The 24,983-nt window shown below is 41.6% G+C and overlaps 1 protein-coding gene across 1 annotated transcript; it reads left to right on the top strand.

The window, feature by feature from the left end:
- Positions 1–73: 73 nt before the first annotated feature.
- On the top strand, positions 74–24,868 carry LOC102237119 (apoptotic chromatin condensation inducer in the nucleus-like). The gene is made up of 17 exons (XM_014471832.2): positions 74–269; positions 2,456–2,521; positions 2,606–2,717; positions 2,812–2,882; positions 4,032–5,360; positions 6,008–6,090; positions 12,695–12,815; positions 16,677–16,722; positions 18,587–18,732; positions 19,102–19,248; positions 19,368–19,539; positions 20,106–20,251; positions 21,248–21,355; positions 22,409–22,516; positions 22,643–23,009; positions 23,475–23,572; positions 23,661–24,868. The coding sequence occupies exons 1-17, from the start codon at positions 135–137 to the stop codon at positions 23,991–23,993; spliced, it is 3,588 nt and encodes a 1,195-aa protein (XP_014327318.1). The 5' UTR covers positions 74–134; the 3' UTR covers positions 23,994–24,868.
- Positions 24,869–24,983: the final 115 nt, after the last annotated feature.

Here is a 24,983-nt window from a genome sequence, read left to right on the forward strand (position 1 = left end):
GGACTGCCGAGCCCTGCCACTTTATTCTTGTAGCGTTCAGGACAAGCCGAACGACTCCGGAAGCTGCCGAAGTGTGACGCCGAGCAGCAGCCGTAGCGACGTTCGTCGGAGTTCAGACGAGCGGAGGGAGCAAAATGGCGGACGAAGATATTACGCTTGATGGAAAACCTTTACAGTCGCTCCGAGTTGCTGATTTGAAAGCTGCTCTGGAGCAAAGGAACCTACCGAAAAGCGGGCAGAAAAACACACTCATAAAGAGACTTAAAGGGGTAAGTTTTTGCCCCTGCTTTGGGTGTCTGTGTCGAGTCCGGCTAAGTTCGGTAAGAAGGCGAGCAACGGCATCGGGGGGGTAAACGTTAGAGGCCGTAACAGTGTGTAGAAGCGGGAATGCCTAAACCACCACGCACACGATATTACACGTCAACAACTGTACGTTGTAACGGCCCTAAGTGACAGTAGGACTAAAAAACCTACCGAACAGCTTCGGACTGGGTTTCCAACAGTTCGCCGAGCACCGTGTTGCACATTGTTGAACTGTGCACCTGTCAAGTCGAGGCCTAAGCTGAGAGTAGCCAACAGCCGCACAGAGTGTACAGTACATGACAGCCCCCGTCCGCGCGCATTGCATGTCTGTGTGTGTGTGTGGGGGGCGGGGGGGCTTACGGGAGCGCGCGTTGCGATGTAAACAGTATACATACGTCAACAATTACTACGGTATGCACTTTTTCTTTCCAGGAATGTCTCCTATGCATAACAGGACTATGTTGTTGAACCGGACTTTTAGCCAATTAGCAACAGGAAACGTAGTTTGAATTAATGCTAAAGATTAAGTTCATATGGTCCTATCTGTTGAAAGATGCATCCTCGTCAAAAAGTAGCCAAATTTATGCACTTTTGTCTTATTCATAAAATGTTTATTTTTTTCGAGGCCTTAGTATTTATTTATAAAACACATTTATGGGTGACTTTGCACCAACTTTGTAGTATTTGTACCACCTCAGCACAAACAGCATATGCCATCCAGAAATATATGAAACTCAATACCTAGGAAACACAATATCTTAAAAACTCTTTATTAATATTTTATAAGACGTAAAACATGTGTCTGGTACATTTAAAACTGTCTTTGAAAGGTAAATGTAGCAAAAGAAAAAATAAATGCATAGACATTTGTGGGAATTTGTACAATTCAACACTTTTAAATAAAATGTTGAAACATGAAAAATATTGACTCTTAGCATTATTATTATCATCAATGAAAGAATGACGCAGAACCTTTTTGGCCCCTAACCTGACTGTGTATAGAATAAGCAGTCCAAATCTCTCTCAGTGCACTGTGAATTCAGGTCTTCCTACAGAAAGTTTGTGTATAGCTGGATAAATTTGGATAAATTGCTTTTCCCAGAATAAACTGGTATCTTGGCTAAATAATTGCACGAGTGCTTTTTGTTGAAAATTGTGTAACGAGTGAAATATCCTTAGGAAATGTAACAAAGGCTTATTGCATCCCTGAACAAGAAATTCTATAAGTAAATAACTTTCAAACTCATAAATAAGTTTGAGTATCTTGGTGTTTTGAGGTGTTTGATACAAACTGCTGATTTTTTTTTACAACTTTGCGCACAAATGTATCAAACGCTGCTTTTTCAGAATAAATACGCCCATGTCATACCTAAGTCTTTTCATTTGGGTTTTTCCTACTTTATTTTGCGCAACATACAAAGAAGTTGACATTTTTATTTCATTTCTGTAGTTTGTGGAGATCTTGCATTTTTGATTCGAATTTTAAATAACAATCTGAAATTAAATTTTCTGAAACCTGCATATCTCTGAATATGAATGGGATTAGTTGGAATACGTAAATTTACTGAATAATATGTCATTGGTATATTTGTGGCACAAGCATTTCTAATTGTGCTTGTCTAAGTCTTGATATGCAGTAACAACATTAGACATGTAAATATTGTTTGTGGTGTGAATCTCTATAAACTGTTAAAAAGTGCTGCTCGGTAGGCTTACAATGAACACTCAGAGATGTCCTGAGTCTATGTAATTTTATAGACAACCATTCCTGTGACTTACATGCAGCCAAAACATGTTTGTTTTTCCTGCATACATCATTCAGGGCGGAGTTTAGGCTGTTTGAGTTAGTGTTAACATGATGTTGGAATCTGACAGCAAGATTTAGCTTTTATTTAGTAATAAAAGTGTTACTGCACTTCCTTTAAAAATTCTATATTTTCTTTGAAGTTAACATTTTTAATAGTGAGATTGGGTGTGATCCTTAAAAGCAATAATTATTAAGGGAATGCAATCTAAAATTGTTAGTATTTTGAGGACAAAACACATACAGTACACTGTTGCATTAGGGCAAAATTAAGATTAATAACAAATAATACACATCATCGTTTGCTTCATTTAACCTCTTAAATATCGATGCATTTCCTCCCTGTAGGCTCTGATGCTGGAAAACCTGCAGAGGTCATCGTCTTCTCACAGTGGGCTGCAGCCTAACTCTCAGGTCGGAGATTATTTTCGAGCGGTTTTAGTTTGACAACATTCCATGTCCAGATCTTGCCATTTGACCTGTTGTTCTGTGTTGTAGATAGGAGAAGAGATGTGTCAGAACAGTTTCATTAAACAGTACCTGGCCCAGCAGCAAGAGCTCCTACGTCAGAGACTTGCGAGAGAGGCTAAAAAGGAAGAGGAGGCTGATGGTACAACACTTCTATAGATATTCAAGATAACCAAACAGCCATCCGGTACCAACTGCTAATTACTATAAACCCTGCCTTGTGTCCCGTCCCACAGAAAGCGCAACCGGACCAGAAGAGGATGAAGACCACTCGGAAGACAATGACAGCCCTTCCTTTGTCAGGAAGGTCAGTAACCTGAATAAAGAAATGAGAAAAACAAGGGATGTATATCGTTTAACTTGGATAAATGATACATTTATGGTGCTTTTATAATGTTCTTTTATTCCATCAGCTTAATTCATTAAGTGAAACACATTGCATAGATTAATTAAACAAAATTCAATTCAAATCAAATTCAGAAATACTTTTTAGATCCCAAAGGGAAATTAAATGTTGTAACTCATTTAACTGAGGAGTTATTGTGGCTGGTGATGGCTGTGGGCAAGAAAGATCTCCCGTAGCAGTCTGTATTGCAACAAATTTGATACAGCTTCTAACTAAAAACTGTTTTTTTTCTAATTTATTACATATGACTGTATTTCCCTTGAATATTTTTAAAATTTGTCAGCCTACAAACACTAACTCAAGTCAATCTCACTGAGATTTTATATGAAAGACCAAGACAAAGTAATGTCTTGGTCTGAAGTAAAACGGAAAATAATACAGGGGTTGCGTTTTTTTCATGACATGCTTTGGATTTACTTTACTCTGACACCTCAAGTAATGTGTAGGTCAACTAGTTGCCTTAAAAAGTTAGCTAACTATCAAGCTAATCTCAGTATAAGTTCAGCTGTTCAGTGAAGGCCTTAGATGTTTATTAGAGAACAAACAGCATCATGAAGACCAAAGAACGCAGCAGACAGTTCATGGAGAAAGATGTGTAGATAGTAAAAGTAGAGAGAAGCAATAAAACAACATCCCAAACTTTGACCTCTGTTGATTTTATTATTATAAAATGGAAAGCTGACTTAACAGGACATGACCGGCCACTGAAATGGACAAGCAAGTCAAGGAGAGCATTAACCAGAGAAGCAGCTGAGAGGACATCTACCTTCTGTTGGTCTGGCACATAAATTCTGAATGCAAGAGATGGAAGTTTGTGGATCTAATGCGACAAAATGTGAAAAAGTTCAAGATCCGCAAGATACAGCAGCAGACAAAGTAGTTTGGAGTTGTTTAAAGCAACAAATGTTTCTCTCTGCTTCATATTAAAAATACGGTTTCCTGGTTTTTGATCGGATCAGAACAGATGCGGATATTGATTACATGCAAAAAGTATATTTTTATAAAAACCTTCAAAGATAAAAAGAAAATTTCATCTTCTTTGTCCAATAGCATCCAGGCACCCTGGACCAGCCCTCGGCCCCTGAGGCCGGAGGAGAAAATTTGGTGATTGGTCACCGACCTGCCGCTGCGTCCCACCACCGAGAGTCCACCGAAGCTCCAAGAGCCAGGACGCAGCGGCCCTCCTTCCAGCAGGGACACAAGGAGCCAGCGGCCGCCTCCCCTCCTCGAGCCGTTGCCTCCTTCTCGCTGCGTGTCCTGGGACAACCGGACAGCCAGGGACACCCGGCCACGGCGCCCCCCGGCCAGGAGAAGGCCGCTACCTCCCTAAGCTCTCCCAGAATGGCCCAGCCTGCGCTCAATCTCAGCCGATCCGCCCGTGGTTCGGCTGACAACCACGTCCAGAACGACAGCGACGAAGACGACAACGACGATGACAGCGACGACGACGAGGACTGGGGTCCCAGTTCTGGAGGGGCTCGGAAGAGAAAGGCGGCGGTTCCCTCGAAGCAGCAGGTGGCTGCCAGTATGTCGTCATCAGCTGCGGCGAGATCCAAACGCAAGCTCCAGCCTCCTCAGCACATCCCACCTCCACAGGTCCACGACACTCCCATGCAGCTGCGCCACCCCACACCTCCTCCATCTCCACCCCCGAACCTGTTCCCCCTGCCCGACACTCCAAAGCAAAGCCCCCCCGACGATCAGGAACGAGACGGTGCACGTGACCCAGGAATGGCGTCCTTCCCACCTCCCGCCATGCAGAGGCAGGACTCCGACTCCAGCTCCGGCTCCAGCAGCCCCGAACCTCCGGCGAAGCGTCGCTCCGGCCCGCTGTCGCTGCTCATGCACAGGATGGAGTCAGAGGAAACAACCTCATCCCCCGGGTTCTCCGGAGAAACGGCACACTCGACTGCCACGTGTTCCAGCGAATCCCCCCTTCAATCAGCGGAAACCAAAATGCAACAGGAAACCAGAGAGATGGAGGATGAGAAACAGCTGAAGAAGGAGAAGGAGAGTCTTAAAGCACAAGAACGAGAAAGGGAGAAGAAACGCTTGGAGGAGGAGAGGGAGAAGGAGAGAAAACGGCTGGAAGAGGAGAAGAAGCAGCGGCTGAAAGAGGAACAGGAAAAGGAGAAAAGACACCAGGAAGAGGAAAACGAAAAGAAACGCAGGGAGGAGGAGAAGAGACGAGAGACGAAGCTGAAAGAGGAGGAAGAAGAGAAAAAAGTGAAGAACGACCGGAGAGCAGCAGCTGAGGAAAAAGATTCAGGTTCCTCCTCTGATTCCGACTCCAAATCAGAGTCCTCCTCACGCTCATCATCGTCATCATCCTCGTCTTCCTCCTCCAGGGATGAAATTCAACCTGCCAGTCAGCTGAAGGTTGGTGCTTAATTGGTTTCAGTGTTTTCATTCTCAAGGACTCAGAGAATGAGAACGTACAGAATAATCTCTTAAGGGTCTTGATCCCGATACTAAGGGTTAAATACACTAAGTGAGGGGAAATAAATGTTTTACTCAGAAATAGCCCATTAGAAATGTATTTATTTATAGAGAAAAATACTGACACTTTATAATTCATTTACCTATTCTGCTTACTGTTAATGTATCATATGCCTTTATGTTTAATCTTGAGAGGCTTGGCTGATGCAGCATCTATAGCTCAACAAAAACCGTAAAAAGACCGTTTCCTTCTTGGAAACATTGTATGTTCCTGGACAATTTTGTCTCGAAAATTAGAAAAGATGTAAATGGGATAAATCTCAGTGAAATGCAGCCCTGATAGTAACTATCAAAAAACAAATGATTTTGCAGATGCCACAGCTGGCACTGATATAACTGGAGCCTCTAATGAGATGCTATGTTTTACTAGTTTTTTTTTATCAAAATCACAGTTGCTGTATGTGCACCAATCTGAACATTTTTTTAGTTTAAATCTTATGGAGCAAAATAAACTTTAATTTATTCTTGATGTGCACTGTTTTGTTTGCATTTGCCTTTCATTTGTCCTTCTTTCATTCATCTCACAGAAAGCAGACCAAGAGCAAGAGCCTGAGGTTCATAAAAAGACCGAGTTCAGAAAAGACTCAGAGAAACCTAACCTTTCAAAAAGGTAAGTGATCATTTTAATTAACATATTAAGATTATCTAAATAAAATTATATCTATATTCAGTCAACAGATTTATTTCAAGCCATTCTTTGAAGAGTAAATCAATCGCTTTCAAGTTAAGAGATTTAGATATTTTTTCTACACTAACATGTTGACAATACAAAGTCCATGGGTTGTATAATGGACATACTGTACATCCAGTCTTTGGTGTGTTTCATAACAAACAATGAAAGTAGCAGATATCACAAGGTAAAATGTGGCTGTCTGCAGGTGGGATTTTGGACATTATTGGATTATCACTTTGTTGTTTATTGTGCTGTTAGATATGATGTAACACACGATTTCATAGATATTACTGTAAAATTCTCAAACCTTACGAATATGGTTTATTAATATGCCAGTACCTCTGTGATTAAATAAGTGCAGACATTAATTTAACAGACTAAGCAAAACCTCTGAATGCTATCGAATTTTTGAATCAGGGTTTGTGTATCTGCTGACTTTTTAAGCTTATTTAAAATGCAGGAAATGAGAGAAGTTCCTGATCATTTTTGATACAAGTAATATCCATATATTAGCTGATATCAAAGCAAACAAAAGCTCAAACATGAAGCGTCCTGATAATGTGAAGTGCGCATTGTTTTCAAGATTATGAATGAAGAAGCAGCCTTCTGGGTCATGAGATTATTAGAGATTGAGGTCATACGATTTTTAGACAGTTCTGAACTTGGAAAGTATTTGTACAGGAGGACAGGAGGGGTTAAGACGTCCTGCTTGACAAGCTCCTTTAATTCTGAATTTCTGGATCATTCACATAAAATGGCTCCTAAGCTTACAGGAAGAGCCATCTTATAAGTATGTCTCTACACACAACATAATTGGTTTCTTAAAAACAGCCTTTCACTTTGAAACAAACTGCAGGCATTTAGATCAAAGACACTTTCAAAGATTACAAGAATGTCCTTGGATATAAAGTATCAAGAAATCAAAGGTGGCGTAAAAGCAGCACAGCATGGCACATTAAAAGCATCCGTTTTTATTGAGCTGTTTATTGTGGTTTAAGCTGCTGGGAAATATGAAGTTGAAATCAATTCCCAACAAGTGTTTTTTACATTGCTGCATGGTCTTTATGTTATTGGTTTTGTGAAGACATAGTGCACAGTAGGTTTCATTAGACCAGCAAAAACCTGAGACTGGATCTGGGAGAAGAACGAGGCTTCGGTCGATTTGCACTCATGTGTTTTGTGACTGAGTATCACTGGTCAGATTTAGGTGGCAGAACAAACAAGAAATGAATTAATAAATTAAATAATTGATTTATAAAATAGCAGTTGTAAAAACGAACAAGCCTTTAGCATTAAAATAAAGCTTAACGATAATTTAAAAAAAATCTAAAGACAAAATTGGTGGTTTAAAACAAAGGAGTGTGCAATCTGAACGGGTAGATGTTAAGCTGATGGAGCAGCTTTAATTAGTGATGAAATATATTTAGAGCCTTACTTATCCTTGAATGCCTGGTGGCGTTGAAAATCTCTTGACTTCTATTTATTTTCTTTGAAAGGAACTAAAGGAACTGTTACTTTGTGCTTTTTTTAAAAACTGAATAAAGGACAGGAGAATTAACACAGATAAGAAGATAATCATACTTATAAGAAGGAATATTGTCACTTTTTCTTCCAGTTGTTGTCAGACAGCATGACCAGAAACTGATTCAGACAAATACTTACAAACATAACATATTTCATCAATCCAAAACTATGGGTTTTTTTTTAGTCCATTTCACACCTCCTACTAGCAATAAAAAAAACACATTTGAAAAGATTGTTGAGATTTTTGCTTAAGTCATATATCCAAAAACTAAGCCTGGGAAGATAACTGGTGCATGATAAATCATTTTAATATTTAATTACTTAAAAATAACGATGCTGTATTATGAAACAAACCCATGTCTGGGCTGTTCAGCATCATGATAACACCTCCGTCAAAACGGTGCCCTTGTTTTCTCCTTGGAATAATAATTATAGTCCTACCTAATAGTTTTCAGCCATTACTCGTATGTTAAAGACGTGCGCCACGTTAAAGCGTCATGCTAAGCTTTTATTTTGGAACTCCCAGACCGGAACTCGGTCCCGCATTCTGTAAGGCTTGCTCGTCCTTAGCCAACATGGCCATCGTGCATGCACCGCATCCCTGATACAAACGCAGTGTTCGGCTTTTGAGAAGCAGAAACGCTCGCGTCAGATTCTGCGTTTTATTCCTCCGACTCCGGCCCTCACCTGAGCGAAACAGCCACTAGCGCCGCAGTGTCGATTTTACCCCACGGGAGTTTTTCCTTTCGCGGCCGGTCATAATGCTGTCCGAAGGCAACAAAAACGGGTAAGGGTGAGCCAAAAGGCGACGGAAGGCTTCAGGTTGCAGCTTGTACTTTTCCATCGATAATGTGGAAATCGGAAAGGAGAAACGTCTGTCGTTTTTTTTTTTTTTCTCTCGCCGCATGCTGCTGATGTAGCCGGCAGCTAATGCCTGGCTATGAAATATCATGTCATCCATTCACATTGGCCTGGTTAGCGTGTTGCATGTTCGCCCATGTGAGGAAGACCGGGGGTGGGGGCGTTGGTGAAAGCCTTTTGTTGGGTGAAGGAGCATTGAAGATTTTGTTGGGGGAGGAGGAGGGTGAGGGTCCCCTTTTCTTTTGATCAATGCCTAAAATAACTGAACATTGAAGGAAACTAATGAATAACTAATGGCCTCAGATACCATGTGGAGAGGGGGGAAAAAAACACACTGATTTCTCTCCCTGCTATTCCACATCAACGCATTTCTAGTTCTTCAGGTCCATAATGTTCTTGCACAAAGACCTTTAATGAACATCATATTTATTTCTGGAATTTGTGTGGCTATGGCTGGTAATGATCTTTGCGTTGTCAAGGGAGATCATTAAAGCAGACATCTGCTGGCTGTACAGTGGTCCCTTATGGTGTGAGATAATTCTCCAGCTGGCACCAGCATTCATGATCTCCTGTGGGATTCCACTTTACCTCTCATTTAATAGGTAACAAATGTGTTGGGCCGATCTGTTCATTTTGTATTAGATCTTAATAATTTTGTTAAGCTGCTGTAAGTCGTTAACTAGCAGGGTTGTTGTTTTGTTCTTGAATAGCTTGACCATTTGAAAGTACTTTCACATTTTACAGCTTATGAAACAGCTCTTCAGGTGACAGTTGGACTTCATTCAGCTTCCTCATTCCTGCCTCGTCAGACGGATAGCAGCCTATTTTAAAAGAGCAGCAAGTGAATTGATTATTCACCTCTCTGCTGAGACCTTTTATTGCTTTAAGGCAGTAGAAGCAACACACACACACACACACACACTCCCCCCCTACATGTAACAATTTTACCCTCTTGCACTCTCCTGATCGTAAAGGTTGGAATCTTTAGTTACACCTGCGCAGGTGTGCCTCTGGCCTACGCTTTGAGAATTTGACATTCAATCCAGAGGAAAGTGAGGAGAAATTGTGTTCGGTGTCCCTGAGAGTAAAGAAAAGGGTGTCCTTTTGCTGAAACCTAGCCTGTGACTTAATCTTTAGAGTTGGAGGGTGAACAGGCTCTACTGGAGCTGGAGCTTATTACTACTTTCCAGGCCCTCCCCTGAAAGATACTTTGAAACGGTGCCAGCAGGGATGTTGCATATTACATTCAAAGAACTTAATGTTAATGAATGTCAATGTTAATTGTTAAAGCATGCTATGTAAAACTTAAGTAATTATTGTGTGCATTATTTATAGTATGTTACTTTTAGAAAGCTTTGACCCTACAATGCTGATTTTAATTGATTACACTTAACGGACTGAAATGTTAATTTTTTTTTCTTAACCTTTCTGCAGTGATTGGTTATTAATTATTTATTGGAGATAGATACAAAGTCTCAGTGTGTGAGCGCTGTTGTGAAAACAGGGCTGCACCAGTAAGAAAAAACTGGTGCAGCCAGTAATTACATTACATTACTCTGTAATGTAATTACAGAGTTTGTAAGCTGTTTTTGGTGTGTTGTATTAGCTGTTGGTGCAGTTAGCATTAGCAACAGCAAAGTTCCATCTTTGTATGGTGTGTGTAACCTTAGAGAATCTAAATACTTAGTTTAACTCTTAACATTTCCACAAAGCTCAAAACCTTATCGAAGTCCAGGATGGGGGCTTGACCAGTCGATTCCAGTCAACACAACATTGTATTTGTGTTATTTTCAGTCTTTTAAAGAGATGCATCTGTGTCTTTGTTTTTTTTTTTTTTTAGATCCACGACTAGAAGCACAGCATCAAAAGCTTTGGATCAGACATCAGTTGTTGAAGGGAAATCTGTTACAAGTCTTAATCTCTTCTTGGTAGTGCTAGCGCACTTCATTCAGATCAAATGTCGCATTATTATTTGTGGCAACAAAAAGGATACCCAGCAAGTGGGCTGTAGTTCCAGCTCGTTGTCTTTTTTTATTCAATTACAATGTGATTTCTTCTTTCTGCTGTGCAGACTAATCAGTTCGTAGTTTAGTAAAACATCTTCAGATTTGATCAATATTATTGGTACATTTGTATTGTTGTCTTGTGGTTCATTTAGCCTAATTTTGGAACAGAATAAGAGGGTGAACGTTTCAGCAAACTAAAGACAAATCATTCCCAATTATTCTGTTGCACATGCTTTGCATTTCTGAAACACGTTCTGTTGCATTTCATAGTTTCCGTTATATGCAAACTCCGGCGTACAGATTCAGGGAACTTCTGGCGGTGGAGGAAAAGGAGCAAACAGGTCAGAACGAAGGGTGCTGCAGGATGCGGTTCTCCCACCTACAGGATGCCGCTTCTGTCAAACCATGAAGGCAGAAGCCTCTGATGATGCTACCAGAGTGGGTTGATGGTTAGCTAAAAATAAAATTCTGTTTTTGTTTCATTTTTAGAAAAGCATAAAAACTTTGAAAGTGGCACCATTAGACGAACAGAGCCGTGTGAGGTCGCACTCATTGTAAGCACAATGGCTGTACAGCTGAGTGACCCCCGGATGGATCAGATGAAGGCCACCCACAGACTCATCCCTGAGTTTACGTCTGGAAGTATGAGTTAGTTTGTGACCCTGGGTGTCAGTTAGCTGGTGAGGTATTTATAGCACCAGTGACCCAGATCATCAGCCTCCGGCACCCTTCTTCTGACTCTTCCTGTTTCTCCTCTTGTCTTGACCGGACTCATTTTGTGTCCTGCTGCACAGACCCTCACATGGCTCCTTGTAAAACAGAGGGCAGCGGCCATATTGGTCACCTTTAGTTTAGATTTGTGTTCTTCAATAAGTGATTTAATAGGTAATTCTGCAATTATTAACCTCCAGGTTTACTTTTATAGTAAAGAGTTGTTGAAGTTGGGAAGATATTTATAGAACAGATTTTTTATTTTATTTATTTATTTATTTAGCCAGGGAGCAAATGGCGATCATTAAACAGATTAAATATTGACTCTACAAAATGGAGTGTTAATGACCAAACCATTTAAATGTTTTCCAGTAAAACTGGGATTTACTGACCACCACATAAAAAAAAGAAATTAAAATGGAGTCTTGGTTTTGGCTGAAAGTTGAGGTTGTCTGGATCAAGAATTTTTTGGAACATTTGAACATCAGCTGTGATATGATGCTCCAACAGACTTGGCTAAAAAGCAGCTATAATGTTCTGACACTTGAGTTGCTTTAGTTCATGTATTGCACCTGCAGTTTTTTTTCTTTCTTTTTGTTAAATGCAGAACGGCCTTCTTAACTTCAAAGCTAAACTTAGCAGGTATACTTTCTGTTGTGAAATGACTTAATGACTCATCTCATGGCATATTTCAGTCAGGTTCCAGTTAATTGTGTTCAGATATGACTTTTAGGAAAGAAACAGTCATGATACCTATCATTTCAAAAAGATGACTTCAGGTTTATGTGGAATTAGAGTGGAACTAGACATTGGGATAGACTTTTTCAATGCTCATCATTTTTTCATAGTCTATTTTCACTCATCAATTTTTAAAATGATAATGACATTTAAATGCATTTCACTTTCATTCTGTTTAGCATTCAACAAGCTGATTAGGTAGTCCACACCTTGTCATCATCGAGTTGAACCCATTTAACTTTTTCTCTGCAGTGGTGAAGTTTTGAAATCGGGTAACATTTCAAAACTGTGATATTCTCTGTGAGTAACGTTAAAACCTGTCAGATTTTTACGTCACCATTTAAAAGTAAAAATTAAAAAAAATGTGTCAAGTTAATGCGACCCCTGATTAAGACATCCCTAATAACAAACCCTCTGTAAAAACCTGCTAGCCTCATTTGCAATTTGTAAGTGTGTATTATTCTTAGTATGTTGCTATTGATTGAATACCAAACAACTTTGATTGTAAACTGATTCCTAAAATCCATTACTAAGTACTAAAGGTCTCTGAGAAAAAATTAACATTGTCCTTTTAAGAAAACATGGATCATTGTTCTGGTCTACATCGAACTAAACGTGCAAGGAGCTGCTAACCTCTCTCGGTGTAAGAATTTCAGTGGGATTGTGCTAATAACCAGTGACTTTAACCTCTCTTCTTGCAGGGAGGTGTCTGAACCGAGCACAGCCGCTGTTACGGAAGCAGAACCGGACTCTGAGAGCTCCATGGCCCAGCAGCCAGCTTCTGGGGCTGAGCCAGAGAGCAGCGAGAGCCGCATGGAGGAGGTAAGGTCACTGGGAGGGTGTGGGCGTTTGGGTCTTGGCTCTGTCTCCCACTAACCTGCATCCTCACTCACGTGAAAGCATGCTTCGTTAGCAGCGCTCGGGGAGGGTCACTCAAAACCAACATAGCCCTAAACATAAATTATTTGGGCACATATAGAACTTTTTACTCTTGCTACCTTTCACCGTAAAAGTAGTTGCAACCCTTATCACATTATTGAATTGGATAAAATCTAAAGCAACGGGCTGAGTTGGACTTGGGTTTTGGAGTTACTTGGGAATTAACTCATTCCTTCCATCTGCTTTTAACTCAACTTCCATTTCAAAGCAAGCTTAGTCATGTGGATGGTCTCGCACACGTCTGTTGACTGTCTGGGCCATGCAGCGGTAGGTTAAGTGCTGATGCTGCTTGAATGAGAGAGGAGAGATGTTTCTCGTGTTTTAACTCGGGCTTCCATCTTCTGAAGAGAGTGCATGCTTATTATATCACTCCTACTCACTTGTGAGTTAGTAAAGAGGAGAATGTGTGATTTTAAAAGTTCTCTCTCAGAGATGGCAACTATTGCTTAGCAATTTAATAATGTGGATGATTATTTCTGCGCCTTACTGACCTCCTACTGGCAGCTGTTTAAATGAATGACAGTAATAACATAATTATAGATGTAGTGAAAGTTTTGTTGTTGTATAACTTGTTTTAAATGGGGATGCACCAATCAGATATCAGAATACATAAGTTTTACCTCGATACACTCTGATTTGTAATCGGCGGCTTTTTCATTTTTTGTTGGTTTTTGCAATCAACTAACAGCACGTTCTGTAAAACTCACATGTTCTGTTGTGTTATGAACATATGCTTTTATGAATAAATAAGCATAATCTTGAAATTGGATAATCATCTGTTCACGCATTTTCTTTCTTACCTTTTATAAAATGAAGGATAACGGCAGATCAGACATCCAAGAAACAGATAGGAAAAGCCTGATTGGTGCATCTCTACTTAGCAGTTTCACCTCTGTTCATTCAGTCTAGATTCATTTGCTAACTCATGCATGTCAAACTTGTGCAGAGCTACTTTATCGTCCCGCTTCAATCAGGACGTGCCCTTGCAAATGGATTTAGCTTTTTTACATCAGAAATAAGATTATCCTAGAGCATTTTTCACTGCTAGACCTGAGCCAGTTGAACACAATCAGATGATCGGTTTGTTTTTATGTGGCCGTTTTCAGTGTGTGTCTCATTTTGGCTCTACCTGTCTTAGCTGTGTACGCCCTGTGGCTCTGCATGGTGAAGGCCGTTAACAGTGCGTGCGCATCGAGATGCATGACCAGAGCTTGCTTCTCCTGTTTCTTTCATGCTGTTCTCACTTTGTTTGGATTCCCACTCGTTTCCTCTCTCACTTTTGTACGCTCTTCCTGCTTACTCTCTCTCCTCCTCTCTATCCATTATTTGCCTCTGTGTCCCATCATGATTGCTTTTGTTTTTCTCTCTGTCTTTCTCTCTCTCACTATATATTGATGGTGTGATTGCTGTTTTAAAACCCCATTGATTGCTTTGTTATGAAGGTGCCCATGCCTCTTCCATTGTCCCTATTGGTACCTGCTGAGTACTACTACCACCAGCACCACCAACAGCACCTCTTCCACTCCTCCTACTCCTTCTACAACTCCCGCCCCGCTATGCCAAAGTACGTCGATGGTACCTGAGTTAGGCCCAGAGTCTGCAACCCCGCGGCACTGAGCAAAACCCGCCGGCTTGGCCCTTCAGTGGCGAGCTGAGCCAGCAGGAACCGGAGCTCGCATCAGAGCTGTGCCGAGCAGCAGCAGCCATGGTTACTGCAGTTGTCATAGCAACGTGGCTGCAGGGGTTGGAATCCTGCTGAGCTGACTAAAGCTGGACTGTACTGCACCATGTGGGGTTGATTCCCTAACACCATCTTGAGGAGAATCAAAGACTCAAGGTGTCATCCTGAGGCAGAGGAAAGAAAGTTTCAGCTCCAGCTCGGATTTGACTCTTATGGTCCCACACTGCCCTCTACTTGTGTGGTGGAGAATTGACTTTGGACTGAGAATTGATGCAGTACGTCATGATTTACAGAGGATTATTTCTGGGTAGAAACATTCAAACATCTCCAAGAAGAACTGCTGCTGAAAAATACTTCCAGCCACAAAGGGTTGGATTTTCTATTTATTAAATTTTTTTTTATGGATATTTTCTTGTGGATTTTACAATTGCGAGGCTCCCACTTTGAAAACATGTCGATGCCTGGACACATCACTGCAACAGAAACTGTTATCCGTCTTTCGACTGCGTGGGAAAAAAGTGCAAAAGACTTTTGACTCTGAAAGGACACACCGTGCGTCTCACCCGGCACTTTGATTTCCTGTAGACGCACAGAGAATCGGCTCCGTCAGAGTTCACCTGCAGAACTGAGCAAGTTGTGCCTCTTTAAACCAGATCCACACCACAAGTAAATCCAACATGGAGTTTGTGATGCTCTGCCGCTGAATTGCAACAGTTTTTGTCCAGCTATTGTTACTCCAACAAAGTGTCCTCATCCTCTACATGTGGTCTGCATTCAGCACTGGGACTACGACATGTTTTGTTTTGGGGTTTTTTACTACTTGCCTGGATTGTTGTTTTCTAAAGACTGCGTTATTTCACCTATCAGAGACTGAAAGACAGTAGCCTGCTGTGAAAAATCAACATTTAAGCTTCTGTTTAATCTGGGAGAAACAACTGGAGCGACTCAGTTGACAAATAAAAACATCATCATTTTGCTGCTGCTTCATCTCAAACCTCTTTGGGACAATTTCAAAGACTCTTGACTGTTTCCCCCCCCCTCCCCATCCATCAGAGGTACATCACACCTCAGAGACACTAACTCCACCCCCGCCCTGCCTCCATCACCATCTACCAGGCAGCACTATGAAACCTGAGGTTCCTAAAAGACTGAAACGTGACTGTGAGCAGCAGTAAACCCAGAGAAAGTCTTCCCCCGCCCCGTCCAAGTCCGATCCAGTGATCAGTTCCCGCCTGCTGGTTAATCTGCACACTGAAAGCGAGCCCTGCACTCACTGCTCTGCCTACTCTGATTGGATCCTTGTTTCCTAGACACAGTGCACACTGTGGTGCGGTTGGGCCCATAGTCAAGCCAGTAAGGAATCAGGTCTTAAATGGTACCAGGAAATGACTTGTCAGTATTCCTCTTATTTAAAAATGTCTACAAGTGATAGAGTCACTTTCTTCTTGATCTTAAATTTTTTCTGTAAGATCTGCGTTTTGGTGTAATGCAGTTAGCACTTTGAGAACCGCCAGTTTATTGAAAAGTTGTTCTAAATTTGGGAGTTCTCATTTTTAAACACACCGACTGTGAAGCTAAAGTGGTGCTTTGTTATTAAGAGGGGGGTTTATCTGCATTAATAATGTTTAAAAATATAAATACCTTTTGTTCAACACTTATTTAGTTACACCATCACTGTTAAATTCTGAACATAGAAATGGATTTACAGCAACTTTTACTGCATTTCTTGTAAATTTATATTTAAAAAATTACCAGATACTTTATTTATAACACATTTTGAAATGGAAACGTTTGCAATTTCTTTATTAGCATCAGTCTTCCACATACACATTGCAGCAATAGGTGGATGACTGATCTGTCAGTGTGGATCAGCGAGCCCTTAAAGTGGCACAGTTAAAGTCTGCAGGTCTCAGTTACTCTAACTCACCTTTCCCCACCCCTCCTCCACTTTTCCTTTTCACCTCCTCTGTGTTGTTACCCGTTTGGGTCTGGACTCTGGGTTCTCATCTCGCCCCACACCCCTGGGGTCTCTGTATGCTCTTTCTGTCTCCCTGTCTTTCCAGAGCACCACTCCTAAGGCTTTTGCTGCTCGCAAGATCTCCCTGTCCAGTAAGTATTGCTGTTACACCTTTATCATCTCCCACAGCACTGGTTACAGTGAAAAGAAATGCCAAGTGAGATATTTGTTGTCACTTTTTTTTTTTTGCAGTGGTGTTCTTTGTAGGAAGGCTGATTCTGTGGCTTGTTGTCCACTAGTTTGGGTTGCAACATTTGTGGAAACTTCAAATGTAGCTTAATGAATCGATTTGGATGATGTTCAAAACGAGTTCTTCATGTTTCTATTGTCGAAGCCACAGCTCTGTTCCTGAAAAACATCAGTTTTTGTGCAGAAACGGAGGAAAGAACTGCTTTGGTCAGGACCTAGAGGCGCGCTCTGGGGAACAGCGGCCCATTAAAACATTGTAGTGTCACGTTTAAAACTTCAGGGTTTAGTTTTTGAGTTGGTACCAGCCTTTCTGTTTTAGTCACAGTATTTTCCGGACTATAAGTGGCACTTTATTTCTAAGTCTGACCTCCCTGCGATGTGTAGTTCATAAAGGCTTTTCTGTTTCGTTTTTTCCTCTTTGTGACGCAATATTTGACTGATGCAACCTATTCTCTGGAGAGACATATAGTCCAGAAATACATTAGTTCTGATGAACAGTATCTAAAACAAGTAATTTTCATAATTAGGAAAGATTTCTCCATCTCCCTTGAGATTGTTAACACAGTCCAAAGTTAACACAGTCTGATTGACGTAAAATTGTAAACTTTGGCATTCAGATATTTTTTTATGTGTTAATTCACTCAATTTGAACCAATGAGACATTCAGTCAAAACAAAACACTTACAAGTCCCATACACACTCAAATGAGATCTTTAGTTAGTAGAAAGGTACGGTTTATTTCTTCTACAGGAGAAAATACCCCTGTGGAAATGACCCAAATTGTATTTAAAGCAACTGACAAAAAGGAGCCAATGAAAATCTTTGAAGTATGCCACTTAAAAAAAAAAACATTGTAGCAAAGCTGTATTCTTTGGAAAGCTACAAGGAAATGGTAAATGGCCTATGAGTTTTCTGAAACGGCATGGTGTCTGCTTTACAAGTTTTAAAAAAATCTTTTTTCTTTTTTACAAATTTGATCCAAATCAACCAGAGAAAGTATAAAAAGCTGCTGCTTTACACCTAAAGTAACATGCTGAATGCCTGTTTACAGGATATTATTTATAAATTGTAGCGTAGGAGAATTTAACGGTCCGAACTGTGCTGCTCGCTCTCCTGAGAATCAGCAGAGGCAAAGGGGAGGATGGAGAAAACTGACTCTGAAAGGAGTTTGCTGATGTACGTTCCTTAGTTTTTCAACGAGGCCTTTAACAAATGGCAACTATTTGTTACTTTCAGACAAATTTCTGAATGAAGCAATGTCAGAAAATGCCCAAAAGACAGTGATGTTGTGCATATTATGGTTTTTTTTTTATAAAAGTTGTTTTTCCAGCTTTAATTGAACTTCTTCATCCAGCTGTGGATTTTAAACTGGCATTCACAAACTCTTCAGATAGTCCAATGCTGAGATTAATTTCAATACTGGCTAATACATTTCAACTTTTGATACATTCTATTTGGATACTTTGCATTTATGTGGCATCGCACATTTTTCTATATGGGTCCACATTGGAAGTACAGCCAGTATTTCTACAATAAATATAAAGTTTTAAGTAACTGGTATACAGTTAATAAAATAACTTTTCCTAATTATTCATACTCATTTTTCACAAGTTGCTGCTAATCTTACCTGAACTATTTGGGTCAAAAGGAATCCCTTTGTCCTTTCAGGCTGTGGGCCTGCAGTAACGTGTCTGTTGGTTTCCATCCCCTGTAGAGTGAGCCACAGATGTTTCACGGCGATAAAGTGCATCTTTCTATCACCTGCAGGCAGCAAGGTGTCTCCGGCCAGCACAGATGGAGGAGCGGGAGAGTCCGAAACAGGAAGTGCAGCAGGGAGGAAGAGGCGGTGGGGCTCCAGCACAGCAGTCACGGTTAAGAAGCCATCGATCAGCATTACCACAGACTCCCTGAAGGTACGGACAGCTCACAGGGAGACAAGCTCACAGCAGAGTGGAAAATTAGCTAAAATATGTGAAACTCTGTTTAGTGAGTAGAGCATTTGAAACACAGTAAGCTGTCACACGTGCTGGAAATGAGTTTTTCTTTTGTGTTAAAATTTTTCTGGCTTCATGTTTAACCAGCTTTAACTTTGGGTTCATGAAAAAAAATCCATACACAGAATATCTGTATGCAAACTTGTTAGCTTATTTGCTTTTTACTTTATTTTAGTTATTAGATTGTATAGAAACAAATTTGAAATTATTGTAGAAAATATTGAACTTTTTTCAATATCTCTTCTCTTTTCCCTCCACCCTCCCCTGTCGTCTGGTTCTCTCCTCCAGTCTTTGATTCCAGACATCAAGGTGAACCAGGAAGCAGTGATGGACCTTCACCCCGAGGAGCTGCAGATGTCCGGAGACGAGGAGAACTCCGACGCCGGTCGGAGCGACCCAGACAAAGGTCTCAAGATTCGACGCACCGTCACGCAGGTCAGGCGGGGGAGGGCATCTTGATGCTGCCGTTTTTTTGTTTTATTGTTGTTGTTTTTTTTCCTCAAAAGGTCTTTCTGTCTCGATTCCAGTCTGATGACTCCTTTACTCCCTCTCAGGTTGTTCCCAGTGAAAGCCAGGAAAACGGCCAGGCTAACGTAGAAGAAGAAATGGAGAAATCAGAGGACGAAAAAAAACACAAGACTTCTAAAGACACAAAGAAGAGCAGTCTCTCTGATGAAACGTCCGAACCACAGATGTCTGTCAAACTAGAAGGAGAGCCAAAGAAAGGTGAAGTTGGACCACTTTTAGTTTTTTACCCGTTGGAACAATTAAATATTTTTACATTTCATAGTTTTTTTAAAATTCTGATTTGATTTAAAATGTACTTTTATTCTTCTTCTAGTTTAGGTTTTTGTTTCAGTAGCAATATGGTTCTTTCAGATTAATTATTCATCTACTTCCATCTTTTTAACATTTATTTGTTTATTTGTACATCCATCCATCTGTTTGTTCATCTTTCCATCTATGCACTCTGGTTTTTGTGGGTTTTAGATTTGAAGAATAATCTGCCACAAATTCCTTTTTAAACTGTTTGTATTTACAAAACATGGTTGAAAAAAATGACTGGGAGCTGTGGAAATTTGATTCTGGAAAACTCTGGGATTTTCACATGGGAAGAAATGAAGGATCTCTGCTGCAGTTTTCCATAACCACCATGAGAGATGCTCTGACCACGTCGAAGAATTAAATGCCTCCATCTTGAGAAAAGATTCAGTGAATAGACCGTTCCTGTGCAGCTCTAATCCACCTCCGTCTGCCTACCTGACGGTTTTACTTCTCCATCTCTCCTCCAGTGTCTCCCAGCGACAGTCTGGTGCGACGCTCCATCAGTCAGCAGAAGTCTGGCGTTTCCGTCACCATCGACGACCCCGTGCGCGCCACCAGGCAGCCGTCGCCGCCTCGGGGGAAAGTTTCTAACATCATCCATGTTGTAAACCTGGTGAGTCACTTGCTCTGGAGATAAACTACAGAAAGATTTCCTTATAACGCAGAAAAGAAGCTACAGTAAAAATTTGTTGCCTTTTTTTTTTTCTCCCCCAAATACTTTTAAATTTGCTCAGCTTGCTTCAGAGAAACCCTCCCCCACATTTTTCATGAATGAGGTGAATGAGGCTGCTGCCAGTGTTGGCACCGCATCATCGGCTAGAGCCGTAATTACAGTCAGGAACAATTACCCAGGTGTTCCAGCTGCAGTCAGGTGGAATCTCCAGCAGGGCATGTCTAACCAGACGATGACAAGACGAGACATTACACATTTAGTCATTACATTTTTTCAGCCTTGTGTCATAGCGGCACGACTTAAGGGCACACAACGGTAAAACTCTGTAGATTAGGCTGGCTAATTTCAGTGCAGATAGACTCGCTGCTCTGTTTATTATTATTTACCCTCGAGATACTAAATGGGAATTAAAGAGTATATCTTTATTTTGTTCTTGGCACTAATGGTGACTTTTCACCAGAGGGTGGCACTAAAACGGAATACATATCCTGCTGAGCAACAGGAACACATGAGAGAACAAGGGGAGAAATAAAGCAGAGGTGCTGAGATGATAAAACTCCAGTTGACAGTTTTGTATGTTAATTCTTGCAAAGATGTGTAGATTTCAGTTTGTATGCTTCTTTTCAAAGACAAAAGATGATAATAACCACCATGAGAGATGCTCATGGTAACCATGGTTCATTTTTGTAACCAAAAATGAAATGAAGCATCTGCAGTAGGTTGTATACATCACAAATTACATGATTTCAGTTCTTTGACTCTGTTGTGTTGGAGCAGGGATCATTTACCTGTCTGAGATTTGACGTCCACCATTTTGTTTTTGAATTGGCCAGCACACCTATCGGCTCATTAGAAATAAACAACTACTTTCTCCTGTACACGTTCCACCGTTTTGTGAGAGAACGACTCTCGTTCTGACCCGGCTTTTCATCGTAGGTCCGACCGTTCACTCTGCTCCAACTCAAAGAGCTGCTGAACCGAACGGGGAGCGTGGTGGAGGAAGGCTTCTGGATCGACAAGATCAAGTCTCACTGCTACGTCACGGTAAGGACAAGCTGCTCAGCGCTGGGCACTGGGAGTAGATTCACTACACCGAAAGTGAATCAAACCTGATTGCCTAAACTAGACTGTTATAAAATTATGATAATTTTATGGTTTTATTAGTTCAACTTAAAAAGTTGACATGTGCTGAAGCAGCAGATGTAGGTTTTTGACTGACACTTGCTGCGTCTCTTATCCATTTTTTTGTTTTTTAAAGAAAATTAATTCACAGACATGGGCTGATGTAAGATTTTCACTCTATGAGAACTTTGAGTAAAAATGCAAAAGATGCCACAAAATAAAAGTAAACTGAAACAGAAAGTTGTTGATGTCGGGTGAAATAATGGGACATGTTCAGAAAAGATGTTCATTTTTATTTACCATTTAATAAATAGCAGCTAGATTTCCATTAAGCACCTTTTAGACTAATTTAGCCTAAAAAGGTGGGCAGCTCAGCAAATAGAGGTTGTGATGTTTGTGCCTTTAGGCTGACTGGAGACCAGACGGGTCATGGTTATCTGGACTTTGATGGTTTTGTTTTTAAACTGTGTTAAAGATGATGGATCGGGCTTCCTTCAAAGTATGTCAGGACATCAACAGGTGGGGGAGGGGCAGCACTGTTACTCTTTGATAATTATGTTGTTTTGAATCGTTCATAAGTCTGTATGCCGTAACAGCATTGACCGACCCGTTACTACTAATAAGGCTAATGTCTCAATTGAAGCTTTTACTTTACTTTCCTACATTTACCTCTAATGTAACCAGCATTTTCACACGGGTGTCTCTTTCATCTTTTGATGTTGATTTATGTTTTTTGAGATGTGGTTAGACTTTCAAAGTAGCCAGGACAGCAGCCAATGATTACTCTCATCAGTTATTCTGACGGATTAATCAGATTAAAAAATTGGCACATTCTACAAATTTTTCATTTAGTCTCCTAAAGTTTTTTAATCGATTTCTAAATTAGTTGACGATCGTTTAGATAATTGATTAATCACGATCAATTTGATGAATTGCTTCAGCGCTCATCGCTTTTGTCCTGTTGTGTTCTGGCAGTACACGACGACAGAGGAAGCAGTCGCCACCAGGACGGCTCTTCATGGAGTCAAATGGCCGCCTAGCAACCCCAAGGTGCTGGGTGTGGACTTCTGTGAGCAAGATGAGGTGATGAACCAGTACCAGTTTACCTCTGGTTTCTGTTGGACCCTGGGTCTCTCTTGTCTAGATGTTTTGTTTGGAACTGTTTTTGTTCTTCAGGTTGTTCATGTCCATTTCGTATCGCCCCAACAGCTGGATTATCACAAAGGCATCCGGAAGCCGGAGAAAGACCAGGATCACGCTGCCCCGGCTGCCCCTCCTCAGCCCCGACTGCCCCCTCTGATGCCTGTGCGAGACAGGGACAAAGACCAGGACAGGGACAGAGACCGCGAGCGGGACAGGGAGCGGGACAGGGACAGAGGTGTGCGGGACCTGCTGGCAGAGCGACAGAGGGAGATGGAGCGGCGGGAGCGGGCGCGAGGAGAGCGGGAATGGGACCGGGACAAGGTGCGGGAATTTGCGAGACCCGGAGAGGAGGGCCGGCGATCGCGATCCAGAGAGAGGGAGCGCAGGAGGAGGGAGCGAGCCAAGAGTAAAGAAAAGAAGACCGACAAGAAGGGTAAGGAACTTCAGGGGATCAAATAAAGTGAAAAAACAGACGGGTGTGACAGCTCATTTGCTAATGTTTTACAAAGATGCAAAGCTTCGCAAAAGTATTCCTCCTCATTTATTATTGTTAGCCAAGAGGAAACACAGGGTGTCCAAGCAGCCTTAAAACGTCTTAAATTCATTCTTGTAAAATCGAGGCCTTAAAATGTCTTCCGTTGATTAGGGAAAAAGACTTGGCCTTAAATATGTTAATCACAGGTCTTAAATTTTGTTGTGGCAGCAGTATTTAATCTCATATTCTATGTAGCTTTATTTTATATAGTTGAGGCTACCATTAACCATCTGCTAATATACCCTTCCTAGCTAGCTAGCAAGGATACAGCTATCTCTCTCTCTTATTTACATCCTTAATGGTGAGTGCAAATGTGTCGCCAGGCTGCTGGACGATGATCCATGTCTGTTTTCTCTCTGACAGAAAAAGGAGATGAGCCTCCTGCTAAACTGCTAGATGACTTGTTCCTCAAGACCAAAGCAGCTCCCTGTATATACTGGCTCCCCCTCACTGAGGAGCAGGTTGGTCTCACTTTACTTTAACACGGTTTTTGTCTTCTGTTGTTTCATGCTGTATGGCTGACTGACTCAAACCGATGTGTAAACTCAGGCGAACCAGAGGGTTTCAGACCGCGTGGAACGGCAGAAGGAGCGCGAGCGAAAGCGCAAGGAGCTGGAGGAGGAGGACAAAAAACGTGACGAGGAGAAAAAAGAGAGGCTCAAGGGCCGGGAGAAGGAGGGCGGAGGCGGAGGAGGCGGCTGCGGGGCCGCAGCGAGCAGCGGGGTGCCTGGGAGAGGAGGCGATGCCGAGAAGGAGCGGGGCCGAGACAGAGAGGGGGACAAGAGGAGGGACAGCAACCACCGATCCAGGCGACCCTCGCCGGGGCCCGCCAGCGCCCGGCGTTCCCGTAGCCGCAGCAACCCCCGCGACAGGCGCCGCTGAGGCGCTGGACGCTGCGGGGAACGATAAAGAGAGGGCAGGGGAGGCAGAGGACGCAGCAGACGGGAAGTCCTGTGGTCCTCTGCCTCGCCACACTTTAGAAGGCTCAACATGACACTGGTATCTTCCACACACTCCTGTCGTTGCCCCCTCCTCTTTATCGTTCAATTACAGAAAACCATTTCTGATTTATAGGAAAGTGTCCGTTTGTCTTCGTCCCTCAAAGCGGTTTTCCTTCGACCAGTTCTTTTTTTTCCATTTTGTCGATCCTCCGTCACTGAAGAGATGTATAGCAGAGGGCGGTTGTTTTCATGCTTCCCGCTTCGTTTTGTCCCACTGAGGTTTTGGGGTGACTATTTTAGCTCTGTGGTCGCGCAGTTCCTTCCTCCTCAGAGCCCTGTAATAAAACCAGTCCAGAATAGATCCCCAAACGTGACCCGACATGTTTTCTAGCAGTCGTTTTACTGATCAGCACTAAAAGTCAAATATAACTATCTATGTAAATACCACAAAATTTACGAATGGCCCCTAGTCAAATTGAAGGTTATTTTATTTTTGAATGGTAATTATTTTCTCAGACGGTTGTCAAGTTGGAGCAGGTGAGACAGAAAGAACTGCTCTCAACACTGAAACAAGCGAGACAGGAAAACACGTTACACCGAGCCGACGTGAAGGAAACGGATCTGTAAAGCCGACCCGCCTCACCCCTCATACTTAGGAAAGCAAGAATACAAAGGTTCATCTTCTGATAGAGTAACATTTGCAGTTTTAATATTTTACATTTTTTTAGTTCCAGTTTGGTTTTTGTTTTTTTTCCCCCCTCCAAGTGCTGAATGTACCAAGAATTTAAGAAATGAATAAATTGGTTTACCACACCATCTGATGTTCGTTTTGTTGCATCATTGCGAACGTGTCGGCCATTTTAAATGCTGGACTATTTATTCCTTCCAATAGCATATTCTCACTCTGTTATCTTTGAAGATTTGAGTTACT

Source organism: Xiphophorus maculatus, chromosome 14, assembly GCF_002775205.1.
Source record: "Xiphophorus maculatus strain JP 163 A chromosome 14, X_maculatus-5.0-male, whole genome shotgun sequence".
Lineage (NCBI taxonomy): Eukaryota > Metazoa > Chordata > Actinopteri > Cyprinodontiformes > Poeciliidae > Xiphophorus > Xiphophorus maculatus.

Excerpts from the sequence above, each read along its gene's own strand:
- LOC102237119 (XM_014471832.2), top strand. The coding sequence starts at position 135 with ATGGCGGACGAAGATATTACGCTTGATGGAAAACCTTTACAGTCGCTC. Across the intron at positions 19,249-19,367 it reads TTCGACGCACCGTCACGCAG|GTTGTTCCCAGTGAAAGCCA; the intron begins GTCAGGCGGGGG and ends ACTCCCTCTCAG. Across the intron at positions 23,010-23,474 it reads AAAGAAGACCGACAAGAAGG|AAAAAGGAGATGAGCCTCCT; the intron begins GTAAGGAACTTC and ends TCTCTCTGACAG.